General features: G+C 40.8%; 1 protein-coding gene across 1 annotated transcript in view; it reads right to left on the reverse strand.

Annotated features, from left to right (window-relative positions):
* The window catches only part of ABCD3 (ATP binding cassette subfamily D member 3), a 44631-nt gene that overhangs the window by 8620 nt on the left and 19387 nt on the right, over positions 1 to 16624 (reverse strand). The window contains exons 3-17 of the mRNA XM_075833183.1: positions 16304 to 16402; positions 16101 to 16189; positions 14248 to 14317; positions 12150 to 12247; positions 11160 to 11283; positions 9887 to 9943; positions 9659 to 9801; positions 8223 to 8292; positions 7815 to 7884; positions 6968 to 7065; positions 6791 to 6882; positions 4720 to 4811; positions 4563 to 4635; positions 1076 to 1139; positions 92 to 169 (exon numbers count right to left, since the gene is read on the reverse strand). Coding sequence (XP_075689298.1) covers positions 92 to 169; positions 1076 to 1139; positions 4563 to 4635; positions 4720 to 4811; positions 6791 to 6882; positions 6968 to 7065; positions 7815 to 7884; positions 8223 to 8292; positions 9659 to 9801; positions 9887 to 9943; positions 11160 to 11283; positions 12150 to 12247; positions 14248 to 14317; positions 16101 to 16189; positions 16304 to 16402 — 1317 coding nt within the window. The remainder of the gene's footprint in view (positions 1 to 91; positions 170 to 1075; positions 1140 to 4562; positions 4636 to 4719; positions 4812 to 6790; positions 6883 to 6967; positions 7066 to 7814; positions 7885 to 8222; positions 8293 to 9658; positions 9802 to 9886; positions 9944 to 11159; positions 11284 to 12149; positions 12248 to 14247; positions 14318 to 16100; positions 16190 to 16303; positions 16403 to 16624) is intronic.

Here is a 16624-nt window from a genome sequence, read left to right on the forward strand (position 1 = left end):
AAACTCAATATATGTGAGAAATGTATCTGTGTGAGCATGTGTGTTTATGGAGAGATACAATGAACTAAACCTTAATGATATGAAAACTCACCTCTCCTAAAACACGGAACAGGGAACTCTTCCCGCATCCATTTGGCCCACAGACAAGAACATTGGTACCAGATCTCACCTGTACGGAACAAGAAGTACAAACTTTTCGATAAAGTCAGGGACAAGTGTGTATATAATCAATATGACATTTATAATTTAAAAAAATACAACAAGTAAATGGTCACATTACAGGTGTCCTAGAGTGCGTTCACATCAGCGTTGGGCTTCCGTTCAAAGGTTTTGCTCTACCTTTCCGTCGGAGGAACCGGTGAACAGAAAGCCAAAACGGAGACCATAGCTTCTGTTTGCATTACCATTGATTTCAATGGTAATGCTTCCGCGTTGCAGTTGATTTCCGGTGGTTTCCGTTCTGTAAAGTTTCAGGTTTTTTTTTTAGCGGAAACAATAGCGGTCGACTGTGCTATGGTTTCCATGAAAAAAAATTAAATAATACTTTACAGGAACAAACTAAAACCAACTGCAATGGAAGCATTACCATTGAAATCAATGGTAATGCAAACAGAAGCTATGGTCTGCTTTTGGCTTCCCGTTCACCGGTTCCTCAGACGGAAAGGCTGTTCGAAATCGATGATCGGAAGCCCAACACTGATGTGAACAGGCCATTAGGTGAGCTTCCGGCTGTAGCACTTGCAAGGGGAAGAAACCCTTTAAGCCGGCAATAGACATTAAATTTTCTTGTCTAAAGGGTATGAGTCCCCCATTGTTGTCATTGGGGAAAATGGAGACAAAACAATTGTACCAAGATCAATTTTTTGTCTGTCCGATCATTTGATTTTCCCTGAAAGAAGCAGCACTAAGTGGTGTGGAGCCCCCCTATACCATCTGCTTTATTAAAGGGGTTGCCTCATGAAGACAACTATTGTCCATATGGAGGTCACAGGAGGAAGGGAGGGGGGGGGGGCGTTTAATATGAGATGGATGTACAGGTAACATTTCAGGGGTAAAAATAAGCAGCATTCTTTACCTCAAAGGTTAGGTCTCTGATTAGAATATCTCCATTTGGTGTTGCTAGCGGAACATGATCAAACCTAAAAATACAAAATATTTGCAAACACATAAGTACATCAAACTGATGAAACAAAAATATACCACTACATTATAGTACATGTGACTATACAATATAGTATAAAAAACCTGACGTGTGTGTTGCTCATTCCTGATCCATCATAGTGATGCAAGTTCTCCCTTTCTATTCTCACCACGCTGTAATCCCGTACTATGATCACATAACGCGATATTAAAACTTCTTGCACTTGGTCATTGACTATATTCAGGTTTCCCTACTTCTTTTAAATATTTTTAGGGATACAAATCTCTTAGATTGGATAAACGTGAAAAATTAAATGTAACCCCCTTATTAAAATGGAGGCATGGCGCAAACTGTACTTATTGGTGGTGGATAGAACCAATCTAATTAGGGTGGTTTGGACACCCCAAATATATCTACCAGATAATGCCCCCCATTTGGCACTTACAATGTTTTTACTACAAGGTTAATATCTTTCTTAGATCTATGACTTTATAATAAGAGCCTGGCAGTCCAAAATCCCTGGCTATATTATTTGGCAGCTCAACTACAACAGAGTTTTGGACAGGGATGATCACACAGATTTCTGTAGTTTGATTATTTAACATTATGTGGTCAGGCTTGTATGAGGCACCGGAAGATCACAAATTCAAGACATACCAAAAATGTGCCAGCCTTATATCTTATACATAGATTGTGGTGGCGTATCCGGTACATGCAGAGCTTGAAAAGTTGTACGCGATTTACAGCTATTTGGGACACTCCTTGGCTGCTCGGGTTGTAGGGCCTATCATGGTATGAAGACTGTAAGCAAGCTGGATTATGGCCATTAACTCTTGGTAGAGATCCAAGGGGTTAATTTGATCAGTTTCAAAAACAGAATATGGCCTGCCAGCTGCCCCATGCTTACACGGCTGAATCTCGAGCTCACGTTTTTACATTAGCCAAGAACATAATAGGCTTAAAGGGGTTGTCTGGTTTCAGAAAGTTAATGTTATTTTTGTATAATTATAAGTTATACAATTTTCTAATATACTTTCTGCGTTAAATCCTCACGGTTTTCAAGATCTCTGCCTGTTATTCAGTAGGAACATTCATTGCTTCGGGTGGATAAAATCCTGTCCGTGGTCATGTGATGGACACACAGGTGCTGGAATCAGTAAAAGACACAGCTCTGATACACGTAATGTAACGAGCCATTCACCTGTGTGTCCATCAGATGACCATGGACAGGATTTTATCCACTGGAAGTAAACAATTTCCTACTGAACAAGTAGTAGAGATCTTGAAAACGGTGAGGTTTGCTCCCGATGTAAAATTCACCCAGGAACTTTGCTCCTTATGATGTGGCACTGCCCCAAACGTCAGTGATATAGGAGGGTGGTATTGGATACGATAAACTCAATCTACAGTCTGTCGACAGTCCTAAGCCCTTTTTTCTGTATCTTAGATACATTGATTCCTGAGCATATCAGGCTAGCAGTAGCCATAATGCTTTACATGGCCAGAAAATTTATAGAACAAAAACGGGAGTGACAAAAACACACCTACCATACAAGAATTGAAAGCAAAAATTAATTGGCTGCTTAATATGGAAAAACATGTATACCTTAAATAGGGAATCAGGAATGTGTATGAAAAATGACGGGCCCTTTGGCTAGAGACACCTGGTTTGGTCGTCTCTTCACTCAATGGGGCAACATAGGTCCTTGATTAAGGGCCATTTGATTGCACTGGATGTTTTGCCTTTATGCCTTAAAAGGGTTTTCCCATGAGGGACATTTATGACATCCACAGGATGTGTCATAAATGTCAAATAGATGCGGTCCCACCCCTGGAACCCGCATCCATCTCTAGAACTGGGCCCCCTAAACCATGTTCTACCTTCTTCTGCTCTCGCTGCCATCCGGCCACTTCCTGACTATATGGTCAGGAATTACAAAAACAGCGTGGCTCGCTGAGCTACGCTGTTTCCGTAAGTCCCATAGTAGTGAATGGCAGTAGCATGCGAGCTACGCTCTTTCCGTAACTACTATTCAGTTCTATGGGACTTACGGAAACAGCGTAGCTCAGCGAGTTGTGTCTCCTCTTAATTTTTTGATTACCTTAAATAGCGTTGTGGACGTTTAAAACTAACTACAGACTATTAAAGGGAAGGTGTCGCAAAATTTTTTTATTTTATATAATATTGCTTTTAGTATGTTATTAAAATACATTTTATTTATTTGTGTTTTTGTGTTCTACTTTTTACTTTTTTCTCACTTTTACTTCTCTATGGGGGCTGCCTTTTTTTTTCATTTCTGTAAGTGTCGATTAACGACACATACAGAGATGGAATACGGCACATACAACCCCATAGAGAATGCGAATGGCAGCCGTTCCATTCACTATAGCGTACGCCGTCTGTGTGGGAACGGCGCATGCGCCGCTCCCACACAGACGAAAAGGAAGGTCTTCGGCAGAGCGAAATCCGGCGCCATTTTCATGTGGACCGGAAGCCGCGGCCGGACAGTAAGATGACGACTTCCGGTCCACAGCGAAAACGCAAGGTATAGGAGCGGAGGCGGCAGGAGCAGGTAAGTTATGTTCGTGTATGTGATGTGTGTATTATGTGCGTGTTATACTGTCTGATTACGACTGTATCTCATCCTCCTACACTGTGCATTCGCACTGAAAATGGCAGCACACAGTGTAGGTGGTTTGAAGATTCAACCACCTCCTTCTCCTGGCACTAGCCAGAATAAGGAAGGGGGGATTGTGTGAGGACACTAGAGCGAGTGTGTCTACCCCAAATTTGCAGCATAAAGCAATGAGGTTGCTTTACCACATTGCAATGCTGAAATTTTGGGAATTGCTCCCTCTAGTGACCAGCACATGGAAATGTTACAAATTAGAATCTAATTTATAATATTTCCTGACTTGTGAAAAAATTAAAACAATGTGTAATCACTTATATACTGTTTAACTGAAAAAAAAACAACTGAATATTAATGTTTTCAGAGATAACGAAGATAGCTTAGCAGCCAGTAATTCTCAAATAAAAGTAGATGAAGAAAGTGACAAAATAAATAAAAATGACCACCAACACATACAGTATTGCTGTATCTATATAGTTTATAACAGTGGAGGTACCCAGTTATGGCTGCGTTCACATCTGCGTTGCAGGTTCTGTTAGGAGTCTCTATCAGAGATTCCATCAAAAACGCCTGAAAAAATACTGTAGCTTAGCGAAAATGATGGACACCATGACGTTATGTTCCAATAAAAAAAAATCATAATCTGGCATTTCCTGTGTTGGTCTGAAAATATGGGCTTTTCTTCACCCTTGGTTTACCATGTGGTCCAATTAACATGCCCCACCATTCTCCTGGTAGAATTGCAGATACTCAGATGTACCTATGAAAACCCAACCCGCAAAACATACTTTATGATGTTGTCAGCGTTGATAACTTTTCCACTTCCAGGTATTAAGGTAATGCGGGGAAGACAATCAGACTCTGGAATTTCAAAGGAAATTTGTCATCACTGCAGGAGTCTATAGATTTGAGGACCTGTATTTATTACAACATTGGTTTATTTACCTTTATCCTGTTGAGTAACCATTGTTCGTTCATATTTCCCTTGATTTAGATCTTTTAGCACTTGCATGAATTCTGTGATCCTGGCTGTGAATCTATAAAGGGGCGACAGATACAATAATTACAGTTTATTCATCATTACAAGAAATATCTACTCTATTGTATATTCTAGAATAGAGCATATCATTTCTATAAAAGGGGACAGTAGGATAGCAGCACACGCAGTCACACATTAAGTGCACTCCAATGTGGAATCCATAACAAACCTTAGTATTCCTATTGAGATTTAATGTAAGTACAAATACCCGGCAATGCACTAAAAACTATTTTTGGAAATGTTAAATGGAGTTCTTCTGCGGAAAGTATTACAGATAAAGCAAAAAGCTGCCAGACTAAAGCTGGTCATACACATTAGATGAAATGGGCGATCATCATTTAAAAATTTTATACGACCGATGTCTCCGGAAAAAGTTATAAGTCAGATTTGATTTTTTCGACCATTTGTCAGTTAAAGCGGTGTGTATAGCCTGAAGCGGTGTGTATAGCCTGAAGCGGTGTGTATAGCCTGAAGCGGTGTGTATAGCCTGAAGCGGTGTGTATAGCCTGAAGCGGTGTGCATAGCCTGAAGCGGTGTGTATAGCCTGAAGCGGTGTGCATAGCCTGAAGCGGTGTGCATAGCCTGAAGCGGTGTGCATAGCCTGAAGCGGTGTGCATAGCGTGATCCGCCAGTTACAGGTGATTCTTCGCAACTTCCCGCAAACACTTTCTTAAAAAATTGTGGTTCTGGTTTGTCATTTTAGTCTGATATGTTGATGGTTGAACAGTTTGTAGAATTGCATCCGATACAAAATGTTTTTATTTTTTTTATTACATTTTCAAAAACCAAATCACAACGTTGTCCAGTCAGTACATAATATTGTGCAATAATGTAAAATCGGTGACAAAATCTCTAGATAAGACAACTACCGTAGTATTCCATTAATCATTTAGTAGTTCATTTGTTGCATGATCTTAGTGAAATTAAGAGTATGTGGTTTCAGCTTGGCTCAGGGGAACGCTGTCAATAGTTTTGTGGAGGGGGGCCCCCTTTGGGTTTCTGACAAGGTTAAGCCGAGTAACTTATACCAATAAGCCAATAAGTCCACCAGACGTGTAACATATCACCAGGGGTAATACCTCCAAAACAAGTTGAAGGGTAGCCGGGGGAGGACCGCATGAAATATGAGTTGGCACAAAGTACCAGCGCAATAACACTTTATAAGAGGTTTCTAGAACGAATGTATTTATGGGGCTACGATTAGTGCTTTCCCAAATCTGGAACCTTTGAGATTCAGGAAAACAAGGTCTTCTTCGCACCAGCGAGAATATGCAGGAAAGGTTAGAGACCAAGGTGCAAGGAGACATGAACAGAGGGTTAACATCAGCCCCGGGGCATATGGATCAGAATGACATCTTTATATAAAAGTAAAAAATAAAAAAGATTGGGAAGTATTTTTAACTAGTGTACCGAAGAAGCGTTTCAGTTGCAGATATTGAAACAGCTTATTGGCAGGTTGGTACTGCAGAACAGAAAATATTTTATTTTTGCATCGCCGCATTCCATGAGCCGTAACTTTTTTTTTTCCGTCAATGTGGCCATATGTAAGCTTTTTTTCTTGCGGGACGAGGTGTCGTTTTCACTGGTATTATTTTGGAGTACATGGGACCTAACAAAGGCCCCTGGCTGCCATAGCAACCCATTGGCAGTCGGCAATTGTGGGCTGCCGATGGGTGAAGGAGGGAGCCCCTCCCTCTGTCAAATCACTTAAAAATGCAGCGGTCATTTAAGGGGTTAAATGGCCGGGATTGGAGGTTTCTCTGATCCTAGCCGTTGCAGCGTGTGCCCCATTGGTCATTCGGGACAAAAGCCTGCATGATCACAATCGCTTACATGCACGACGGAATGCGCAAATGGTTACCGCTTAGGTGTTAAAGTAGTTCTGTGGACTTTAGCTGTCCTTTATTATGGCTGCTTTAGTGGAGACTTTAAGCTACACAGGATCATCCCTTACGTTTGTTATAAGGAAGATCTTACCCGGACAGCCTGGTCATTTCACGTCCTGCTAGTACAATCCTTCCGAGTGCCTGAGACATCCTTAGTAACATCCTCCCACTCTGGTAGTAATCCTTTCAGAGACAGACAAGTAATCAGACTCAGCAATCATCACACAGATGGAAAAGTCTCTCCTCATACTGATGACATTCATCTCACCTCCAGGAGCTCCGCATGTGTGCTGGTCAGATGTCGTGGGTGATTTGGTGTAAGGAATGGACGGCTGACAACCAGATAACCAACGACTGTTGCAAGATCTGCAGTAAAATGTATAAAGTGAATAACTAGAAAAATAGTAACTTTACGATTTTATAAATAACAGGTACAGAGGCAGCAAGCACTGCTTTTACGTGCATCAGTTGTCATGTCTGTGAACCTACAGACACAGTATAGTACGGATACCTAGATAAAGTAGCTATAGTGGTAACTTGCCACATGATAGCCATATTATACATTACACATCCAGTGTACCCTCACTTGTAATCTCTCGCCCGACCTGTGGAAAGATGCTCCTGCACGCTGGGTGGTACAGGTGTCGCGGAAACCATTCTACACTTTTGTGGACGGGTCTTATTTATTAGAATAGCACCCATGCATGATACTCTACGGGGTTGTTCAGATGTCATGTGTGTACCGCCAAGTGTGCAGGAGCATCTCTCCACACTCGATGCCGATGAAGGTAACATGCTGCCACAAGCGCGGGGTATCCCAACTTAGGTGGCCTGCATAATGGATTATAATCACAGAGTGATGTCAGTATTAGGGACAGGGCTGGGCTGCGACAACCGCTCACTCATTTTATTACAAAAACAAGAAAATGTCTATTGCTGTGCATACAAGGTGTGTGAATCTTGATCACTATCAAACCTTAAAGCAGCAATAACTGTAGTGCAGTATATATCAATACATTAGACTGTGCAGCGCAACTAACAAGTGTGTATTCTGGGTGAAGGTAGCCATTCAGTACAGTGGTAGATTACATAACCAGGTCCAGATTAGGACTTACATTTGGCAATAATGCTGTCTACAAAGCCCATGGAAAACCGGAAGAAAAGAAATTTATGCAAGTGCTCCACCTGTAGAATACAAAGTAAAAGTAATCCGATTATAAAACATTTGAGAATCTGCCACCCTTCAACTAAACACATACTAGTGTATGTACACCAAATAATCATTACCGTTTTCTACGGTTATCAGAACATGAATGTAAGCTTCCAGTTACCACCGCGGTTATTTCATAGATATATTTATTTAGCAGTCCTATAATCTTAAGAACTTAACCATTTTAATAACTGGATCTTTCTTGTAGTCAACAATGAGAGGTTCAATATCTATTACATAAAATCAGCAATGAAAGTTACCAATTTTCTCCAGTGAATCTAGAATTGGAAAGCCATGTTTGGTCAGTTCTTACCAATTTGTTAAAAGCAGAGTGAATGGTCAGTTTTTCCCTTTTGTTTCCATTGTAGAAGGCAATTTCTTCACTAGAACAAAAAATGAAAAAAAATATTGGAGATCTATATCCATGTATATATACCTCCATGTCTATCTAAAATCAAAAATAGGCAGCACTCCAAAAATGAGTGAAAAGGAGCTTTATTAGCCCTGGTGCTACGTTTCGGCTCAAAACGCTAGAGCCTCTCTCAAGAGCCTGAGAGAGGCGCGAGAAAGGCTCTAGCGTTTTGAGCCGAAACATAGCACCAGGGCTAATAAAGCTCCTTTTTCACTCATTTTTGGAGTGCTGCATATTTGATGTTTGTATCCAGAAGGGACATTAATCCGGTCCCTGGGATGTGCACCCAGGTCTGTTGTCGTACACTGGTCTTGGTGGACGGTGAATTTGTTATCTATAGATCTACCGACCCTCCCATATACCTCCAAACCCAAAGCTAGTCTAAATCTAAAACCATGCTGAGTAAGATGCTCACGCTAGGCGCAACTATGGCTGTCTGTGCGCCAGAAAGTCAAATCTACAACAGCCATGAGTTGGAGTAGATTTGCACTACCCCTTCGGCTAAGCTCGTCCCAAATTGCGTCATTTATACCGTATAGGACTTTTCTGTATCAGAAAACTGGTTTAGAACTAATCAATCCAACCCCATGTGTTTCATAAAAGTCAAACACAAAGGGCGGAATTTTATCAACCTTTCTACGCCACTGGCATATAAAAGTCGCAAGTTGCGAATTTTGCCCTTTTTACGTCAACCTTGCTACCTTAGTGGAAAGGGATCTGGTTTCCCAAAAAAGGCAGTACCAAAGCGATGCCAACAAATTTAGAATTGGCCAGAAAAATGGCATAAATTACAGTAGAAATATACCGTACTCTGCGGCCAAGGTAGTGGCCAGTGTTTGGTCTCGTACCGTAACCCCCCTATCCCTGATCAGAATACCCCCAACCCCCTTCAGATAATTAAATAAATGTAAAAAACTAAAATAAAAATAAATGTATGCTCAGCCCACGGACACTCTCTTCCCCTCAGCACAACGCACCTCATACAACGTATTGACGCCGGGCAGTGTCAGGACGTTGTATGCGATGCAGCACTGGATATATTTTGCGGTGCTGGGTCACCCTGCATCAGAACCTTGTATGAGCTGCAGCATGCAGAGGGGACCCAGAAGGAAAAAGCGAAAAGGAGCAGGGAGTATCTTTTTTAATTTACTATCCGATTCGGGGGAGAAAATGGATGCCACACGTCCGCGGTCATTGCACTACAATTATGGTGCATGGCTGCGGTCACAGCCAGCAGGGAAGATGAGACACATAAGACTGGCGAGAATATGGCAGTTTTAGTAAATTTGCCTTGAAGTCTTTACAGGGTTAACTACAGCAACAGAGACCAAGATTACCTATTGGTAATGAGCCGTGAGTTGACATATCTGTATTCGCCTTCATATCGCTGTTCGGTAACAGTCATTTTACCAATAGGTCTCCTGAGGCGTGTAAGGAAAAGTCCTGAGACGAGCAAATAAGTCAACATGCTTGCTGGACCCTGGGGACATAAAGCACCAGTCATGATTCGCAACGGAGAGTGCACATGTAAAGTAGTTCAGCAGGCAACACCCGGGCTTTCTTACCTGAGCTCCAATGGCACTTGTCAGCTTGAAGATGTACAAGACGATATCCAAAAATGGCTACAACACAGAATGATTTATTTATGAATTTTAAAGTGACAGATACATAAATTCTAAATGAATATTTAACATTTTGACATGCTACATAGCACATAACATAATATGTACAACTCAATAGTGTCCATTGAGGAGATACCGCAAGAGCAGAGGGGAGGGGGTGGCAGGGTACAGTGAGGGGAGCCCAGAGCACTTGAACATCAGAGGGCAGACTCCGTGGCACTTGTAATAGCGGCGCTGAGGGCATTATAACGGTGATTTGTCAGCAACTTGCATGACCGACACAACAGGTATTGTTACACTGACCTCCCCCTCCTCTACATATAGGGCTGTCAGCAGTATTGAGGGCTCAAAACTGCTGACAGATTCTCTTTGAAGAGGCACTGTCACCAGTTCATTAATTCAACGGTCGACTACGCTATTGATTCCGTCAAAACTACAGAACCCTTGCACAACGGAGACAAACGGAAACCATTGGCACCGGATCAGTCACCATTGAAATCAATGGTGATGGAAACGGAAACCTATGGTTTCCGTTTGTGTCTGTCAGTGCTCCGTTCTGACGGACAAAGCCTTAATCGTAGCCTGAAAAAAAAAAACTTTCCTACCAAGGACTATTATGATAGAGCATCACAGCTTCACATTGTCCAGTGTATGCTCACATATTCCAGTAGTCGTCTAGATTTTTATTTCTCTTTCTTTCTTAAAGAGAAAGCTCTAAGAAACCTGATCCTATGCAGAACCAAAATGTAAAATACAAAGAACAGGTCTTAATTACATGTCATTTTTTATGCTGCACTTTTCCTCCACTGAAGCAAATGGGGGAAAATCCTGTAAAAAAACGTAGAATCGGTCCTTACAAAAATAATCTTAATTTACCATAGATTTGAGCTCCACATAGATTTAAGACAATGGCAACCTTGGCTAAATAAAGGGCTGTGAAGTTGTAAGAATGCAAAGTCTGTTGTACAATTACTCACAGGAAATTACAGAAGTTTTTTGTTGAGAAATTGTATTCCAATAAAAAAATATTTTATGTTCTAAGTAGCCTGATTATTTACAGGATGGCGATAAAGCCTGATGTTATTTTATTAAGGAGTCAGACAATAGAAAAATAGGGGAGTGGGAAGTTTGGCTTCCCGACTCCACCGTCCTGGTTAAATAATGAAAATGTTTACAGCATTTTATCTGCAAAACTAAAATTAAAAATGTCATTTACCTTGCTCAGGTTGGAGTACAAGTCCACCACACTGTTGCAGAACTTCTCCACATCCTGTGTAAGAAGCTGATCAGCATTTGCTATCCGGTTATCCAAGTTACCCATTTTGTAATAAGTGAAGGATCTTTATAAAAAAAAATAAAACTAAATAGTACTAAATCATAATAATAATAATAATAGCAGCAATAATAATGGTAATAATATATATATATATACACATACATATATACACACACACACACTTCTGTTTATACAGAGCAGTACAGCTTTTGGCATTCGTGCAGAATTTTTTCCCTCTCTGACTACATGAAACAATGGATTTTTGCTATTAACTATACACCCAGGAGAGTCATCTCACTTTTCCAATGTTTTCCGTGCATTTTAAACACACTTTTAGGCCTCATTCACACGAGCGTGAATCACGTCCGTGTGACGGCCGTTCAAACAATGGCCGTCACACAGACTCATGCGTTTCAATGGGGCCGTTCAAATGACTGTTGCTTTAACGGAGCGTGTGAACGCTCCGTTGAAAAATAGGACATGTCTGTAGGGGATCCGTGACAGCGCGTGCCGCACGGGTCAACCTCGGACATGGAGAACGGCAGTTTTTCACGTCCGAGGTGGGCAACGTTCGTGTGAATGAGCCCTTACATAGAGAAACAACACCACCTAGTTTTTATAACGGTCTACTACTAAATATAGCGCATTTACTTTATTGTATACAGCATAATAGAAGTGAATATACAAATATATCTATATATATATATATTTATATAAAAAGTAGTAAATAGGCAGCACTCACAAAGGCTTATGGTGAAAAAAGTGGGTGCTTTATTCACCCCAAAAGTGCGAAGTTTCGGCTCACACAACCTGAGCCTCTCACCCACTTTCATTTAAGCCTGGGCTGATATACACACATATCTCAGTTTATGGCACACTACTCTTCTCTTTACACAGAATGTACTGAAACCAATTTAAGTAGGTACTCACTTCAGATATTCATCATAAAGGTGCTTGGTCAGCCTCTCTCGGAAACATAACTTCAGCTCATTCAGACCAAATTTTAAGAAGTTATTCACTAATGAGATCTGCGGACAAGCAGCACATACATTAATACACAGTAAAACCCCGCCGGACAGACATTTTGAATTTTTTAACGGCAAAGCTTTTTAGTCACAAAATTAGATCCACAATGCTAGGTCACAGGTTTACTTTTTTTCTAAGGTTTAGAACTTATATATCCCCCCCTTCATTGGATTCTGCCCCTATCATCACGTCCAAGCAGCCTCCCGCCGGACCGCATAGTCCTGGTCCAGTAAAAGGAAAAGCATGCGTGGATGCCAGGATCATGTCCCCTTAGTGAAATCGATAGCCTGCAAACCCTGTTTTACTTAGTTTTGCTTATGAACATGGTCTAGCACTATATATATATATATATATATATATATATATATATATATATATATATATATATAATTATTTATTTTTTTTAAACTGAAAAAAACAACTTTTCAAATCCAATACATTAGATCTTCAAGGGAATGCATCTTAAGAAAATGACATTTAAAATCAGGTTTTTCTTCACTTTTTTTTTTACTATTCACATAAATATATGAAAATAAAACTTAAATATATTTTCGTTTTTACACTGGCCATTAGAGCAGTCACAATAGGCGGACACCTCCTGTTTTCTGTTGCTCACTTGTAAGCTTTTCTGTATAGACTGGAGCAGAACGAGTAATCTCCTTATTAGACAGTGAACAAGTTAAGGGGGTTTTACACTGGGCGATTATCGTGCAGACAAGTGTTCAGATAACACTCGTTGCCGATAACTGCGCTGTGTAAACAGGGCAGCGATCAGCAGATGAACGAGCAAATGCTCGATCATTTGCTGATCGTATAGTTTTAAAAAAGTTAAATATCACTGTCGGCTGCACATCTCCCTGTGTAAACAGGGAGACGCGCTGCCGACATGATAATTGATGGGGATGAGCAATCGGTGTAACGACCGCTCGTCCCCATCCATAGCTCCGTGTGACAAGAGCAAACAAGCGCAGATCAACAATGTCTCGATCGGCGCTCGCTGCACCGTCCCAGTGTCTGCCGGTGTAAAAGGCCCTTTGATGGCAGCTCCATTACACTGCTGGTAGCCCACACAAGGCAGGATAATGACACTATACACACAGATAACGTTCTGCATGCATCTCCCGTTACGCTCGTCTCTGGGGGAGGCGCTGTACTCTATTACTTTCTGGAGACTAATAATCTATGAAATTTGTCACCTAACTCCCTATCACTTCAGTTGCCATAAAGCACACCCAGATGCATTGTCTATACAGACAACACAGGAATGAAGCGTGTCCCTCCAATATGGCTGCCCTATGGAAGTTTAAAAGATAGCTATGAAGTTTAAAAACCAGAACAGATTATTTATCTTCAACAGACTTATTGAATTAAGCCAAAATAAAATACATGAAAAAAATTCCCTTTAAAACAGAGATTTTTTTTTATCAACAATTTATTAGCAGTAAAGCCTTGAAAGTTATCTTTCAGCAAAGCAATTAAAGTAAATCACTTGAGTAGGATTAATGCAAGTTAAGCCAGGCACCGAGCAGTTCCTAAAGTCTAATCTACGATTATACAAAACGTGCCATGTACTAATCCTGCCGCTCATGTGAACTAAAGCACTGTTGTAAAGTGTCGCACAATAAGGTGGACTCTTCAATGAAATGGTCTCCTCTGTGTGAAGTGACTAGAAGGCCTTATTCACATGGCCGTGTTCGGTCCGTCAGATATGGATGTTGGCCACATTTCCCGTACCGAACACAGTTCAGGGAGCCGTAACCCGACGCCGTGAGTCACTACCGTCCCGCATTGAAAACAAGATTACAGTACGAGACTGCGTCCCGCGGGAATACGGTGAGTCCTAGCATCATAGATAAACTACAACCAATCCTAAAAATAACGCATATCCTAGCAATATGCCATTACATTAGAAGATGGGAATACCCCATTCATATTTCTTGTTTCTCAAACATCAATTTTTCTAACTGTGCAATTAAATAAAAACTCAAAAAATTAGACTTACGGCAGGCATGGTGGCGATAAAGTTCAATAGGTATTTCTTAAAATCCTTTCTGCTTCGACCAATGATTGCGCTGCAAACCATCACATGCACACAGTGTTAAAAACCAACGTTTCACAAAATGCAATACAGTGCTCTACATAGATATAATTGGCACAATGTCATTTATACCCTACACTTCAGAGATTTACAAGCAGCCAAATCTCACCGCAGTCAATTTGCCATATTCATTATTACATTATCAAGTATCACGAGTGCCTGGGAATAATGGCCTTAGTAGCAGCATAGAAGCTTAACGGCAGAAAATTGACGGCCCCGTTACATATAGCAACCAATTCAAGTTCAGCTTTTTCAGCGGAGATTATTGAACTCTGGTTACAGGTAGCAAGGCCACTTGTACTTAAAGTGGTTAATACATTAGACCCAATATATTATATTGGTCAAGGTACACTGGAGATTTTTAGCAGTTCGGTTAGGCACACGATTGCCGACAAAAGCGAATAAAGTCAAACCTGCTGTGTGTGGCTAATAGAGATGTGTAGTTTGTGGCCAACCGGGAAATTTTGAAAGCCTTTTTTTTCCCAAGTAGAGCGCCTTCACACTGGAAGACTTGTAGGGCAATTGCATGTAAAACCACATATTGTTATCATGCTACCAAAAATCACCCATGCTGCTGGGGTTTAGGATTATATTCACACACTGCCCCAAATGTTACAATTATTTAAACAGACAGTTTCGCTTTGCTTTTTCTCCTGGACCCGCACGTTCCGGAAGATTTGGCCCACTGTTGTGTTGGCTCCCGTTGTGCTAATTTGCTGTAGTTATCCAAATGGGTGGAGCTAGCTTCACCAATCAGCATGAGGCAGCTTGAGGGTAGTCCACGCCCTGTTGGCTAACTATAGCAAATTAGCATAGCGGGAGCAAACACAACAGGGGATCAAATCTCTGGATTGGGAAGTCCAGGAAATAAAAAATAAAAAAAAAACAGCACTGGAATCAGCGAGACAGCACTATTCAGGAGAGTAGAACAGTTCAATTTATATAATCTAATGACAGGTCCTCTGTGAACAAAGTGGAACTGTCCTTCAAAAGAAAATGCAACATTTTGCACTCCGCATGCTGCACAGTTCTGCAAAAGGTCACAAATCATGTGTCATGCTGTCAAAGCCTGGATATTTCCACAACGTGTTACCAGTGGAACTGCAGCTATATACTGGAAAAAGTACTCCTTGAAAATTGCTCTATTTCTGCTTATGATTCCGCTGCAACAAAAATAATATATTACAAGTTTAGAAGGAAAAAAAAAAAAAAAAGCAGCAAAAAAACGTTTACAGAAAAAAAAATACGTCTACAGCTACGGCGCCTGACTGAACCCATGGACTATATTGGGTTCAGTCTTGTCTCTGTCATGGTTTCCGTGATTTTAGGAGACAAAATTGTGCTGCATGCCGCACTGTTTTGTATGGGGTTTTTGACAGAATCGGCACAGATATGTGAACACAGTGTAAAGGTGGTGCTGGACAGATGACCTCCTGTGGGGTAAGCAATATTGGTTGATGACATTAGCGTTTGAACAGAAAAAAATATATATTTTTTAAATAAAAACGGTCCCTGAGTTTTGCAGCCAGTTCCCGGCTGATCGGCTGGGTGCGTCTCTAGCCCCCACATTTAAACTTCTGGCGGGAGACGTGAACGCTGACGTGACTGGTAGTACACTATTAGATGCTGCCAGGAATATCGGTGCTATTTAAATTCTCAACATTTTTAAAGATTGTAAGCATGAATATCGCAAAAGCCAAAAAAAGATCATCCAGCAACTGTGAAAAGTCCACATACTAATGTGGTTTCAGCCATACCTTTCAATAAAAGTGCCATTCTGAATCATCCAAATGTCACAGTATGTGCGTGCAACCAGTGTGATCGCGATCAGCAGGAGATATCCGCCCTGTAATACATAAAGAACATTGAATTCAGTGACCATCACAGCAAAATAAAACAACATTTTATTCCGTTTGTGGATCTGCTAGTGTTAGAAGGATATGAAACATCAAATACCCACCTCTTTAGAGAAAGTTTTGGGAACTAATATTTTCAGGATGTGGCCAATCCTGCCAAAGAACACTCGGTCCACCACTGCTTTTTCTTTTTTACTTTCTTTCTGCAAAAACACAAGATTGCGGAATTCAAAAAACAATTGAAGTTAGCAATTACTTCTATTTTCTAATAAGATAGGGTATTTCTTGTAGCCTGGCAGATAGGTAAAGAATTAAAACAGACACCTTATATAGAATTCTATCTACATATTATGTATACACTAAGGCCTCACGCACGTATTACCGCTCCGTTTTGTACGAAGCTGTATCAGGACAACTTTAAAGGA

This window comes from Rhinoderma darwinii, chromosome 7, assembly GCF_050947455.1.
Source record: "Rhinoderma darwinii isolate aRhiDar2 chromosome 7, aRhiDar2.hap1, whole genome shotgun sequence".
Lineage (NCBI taxonomy): Eukaryota > Metazoa > Chordata > Amphibia > Anura > Rhinodermatidae > Rhinoderma > Rhinoderma darwinii.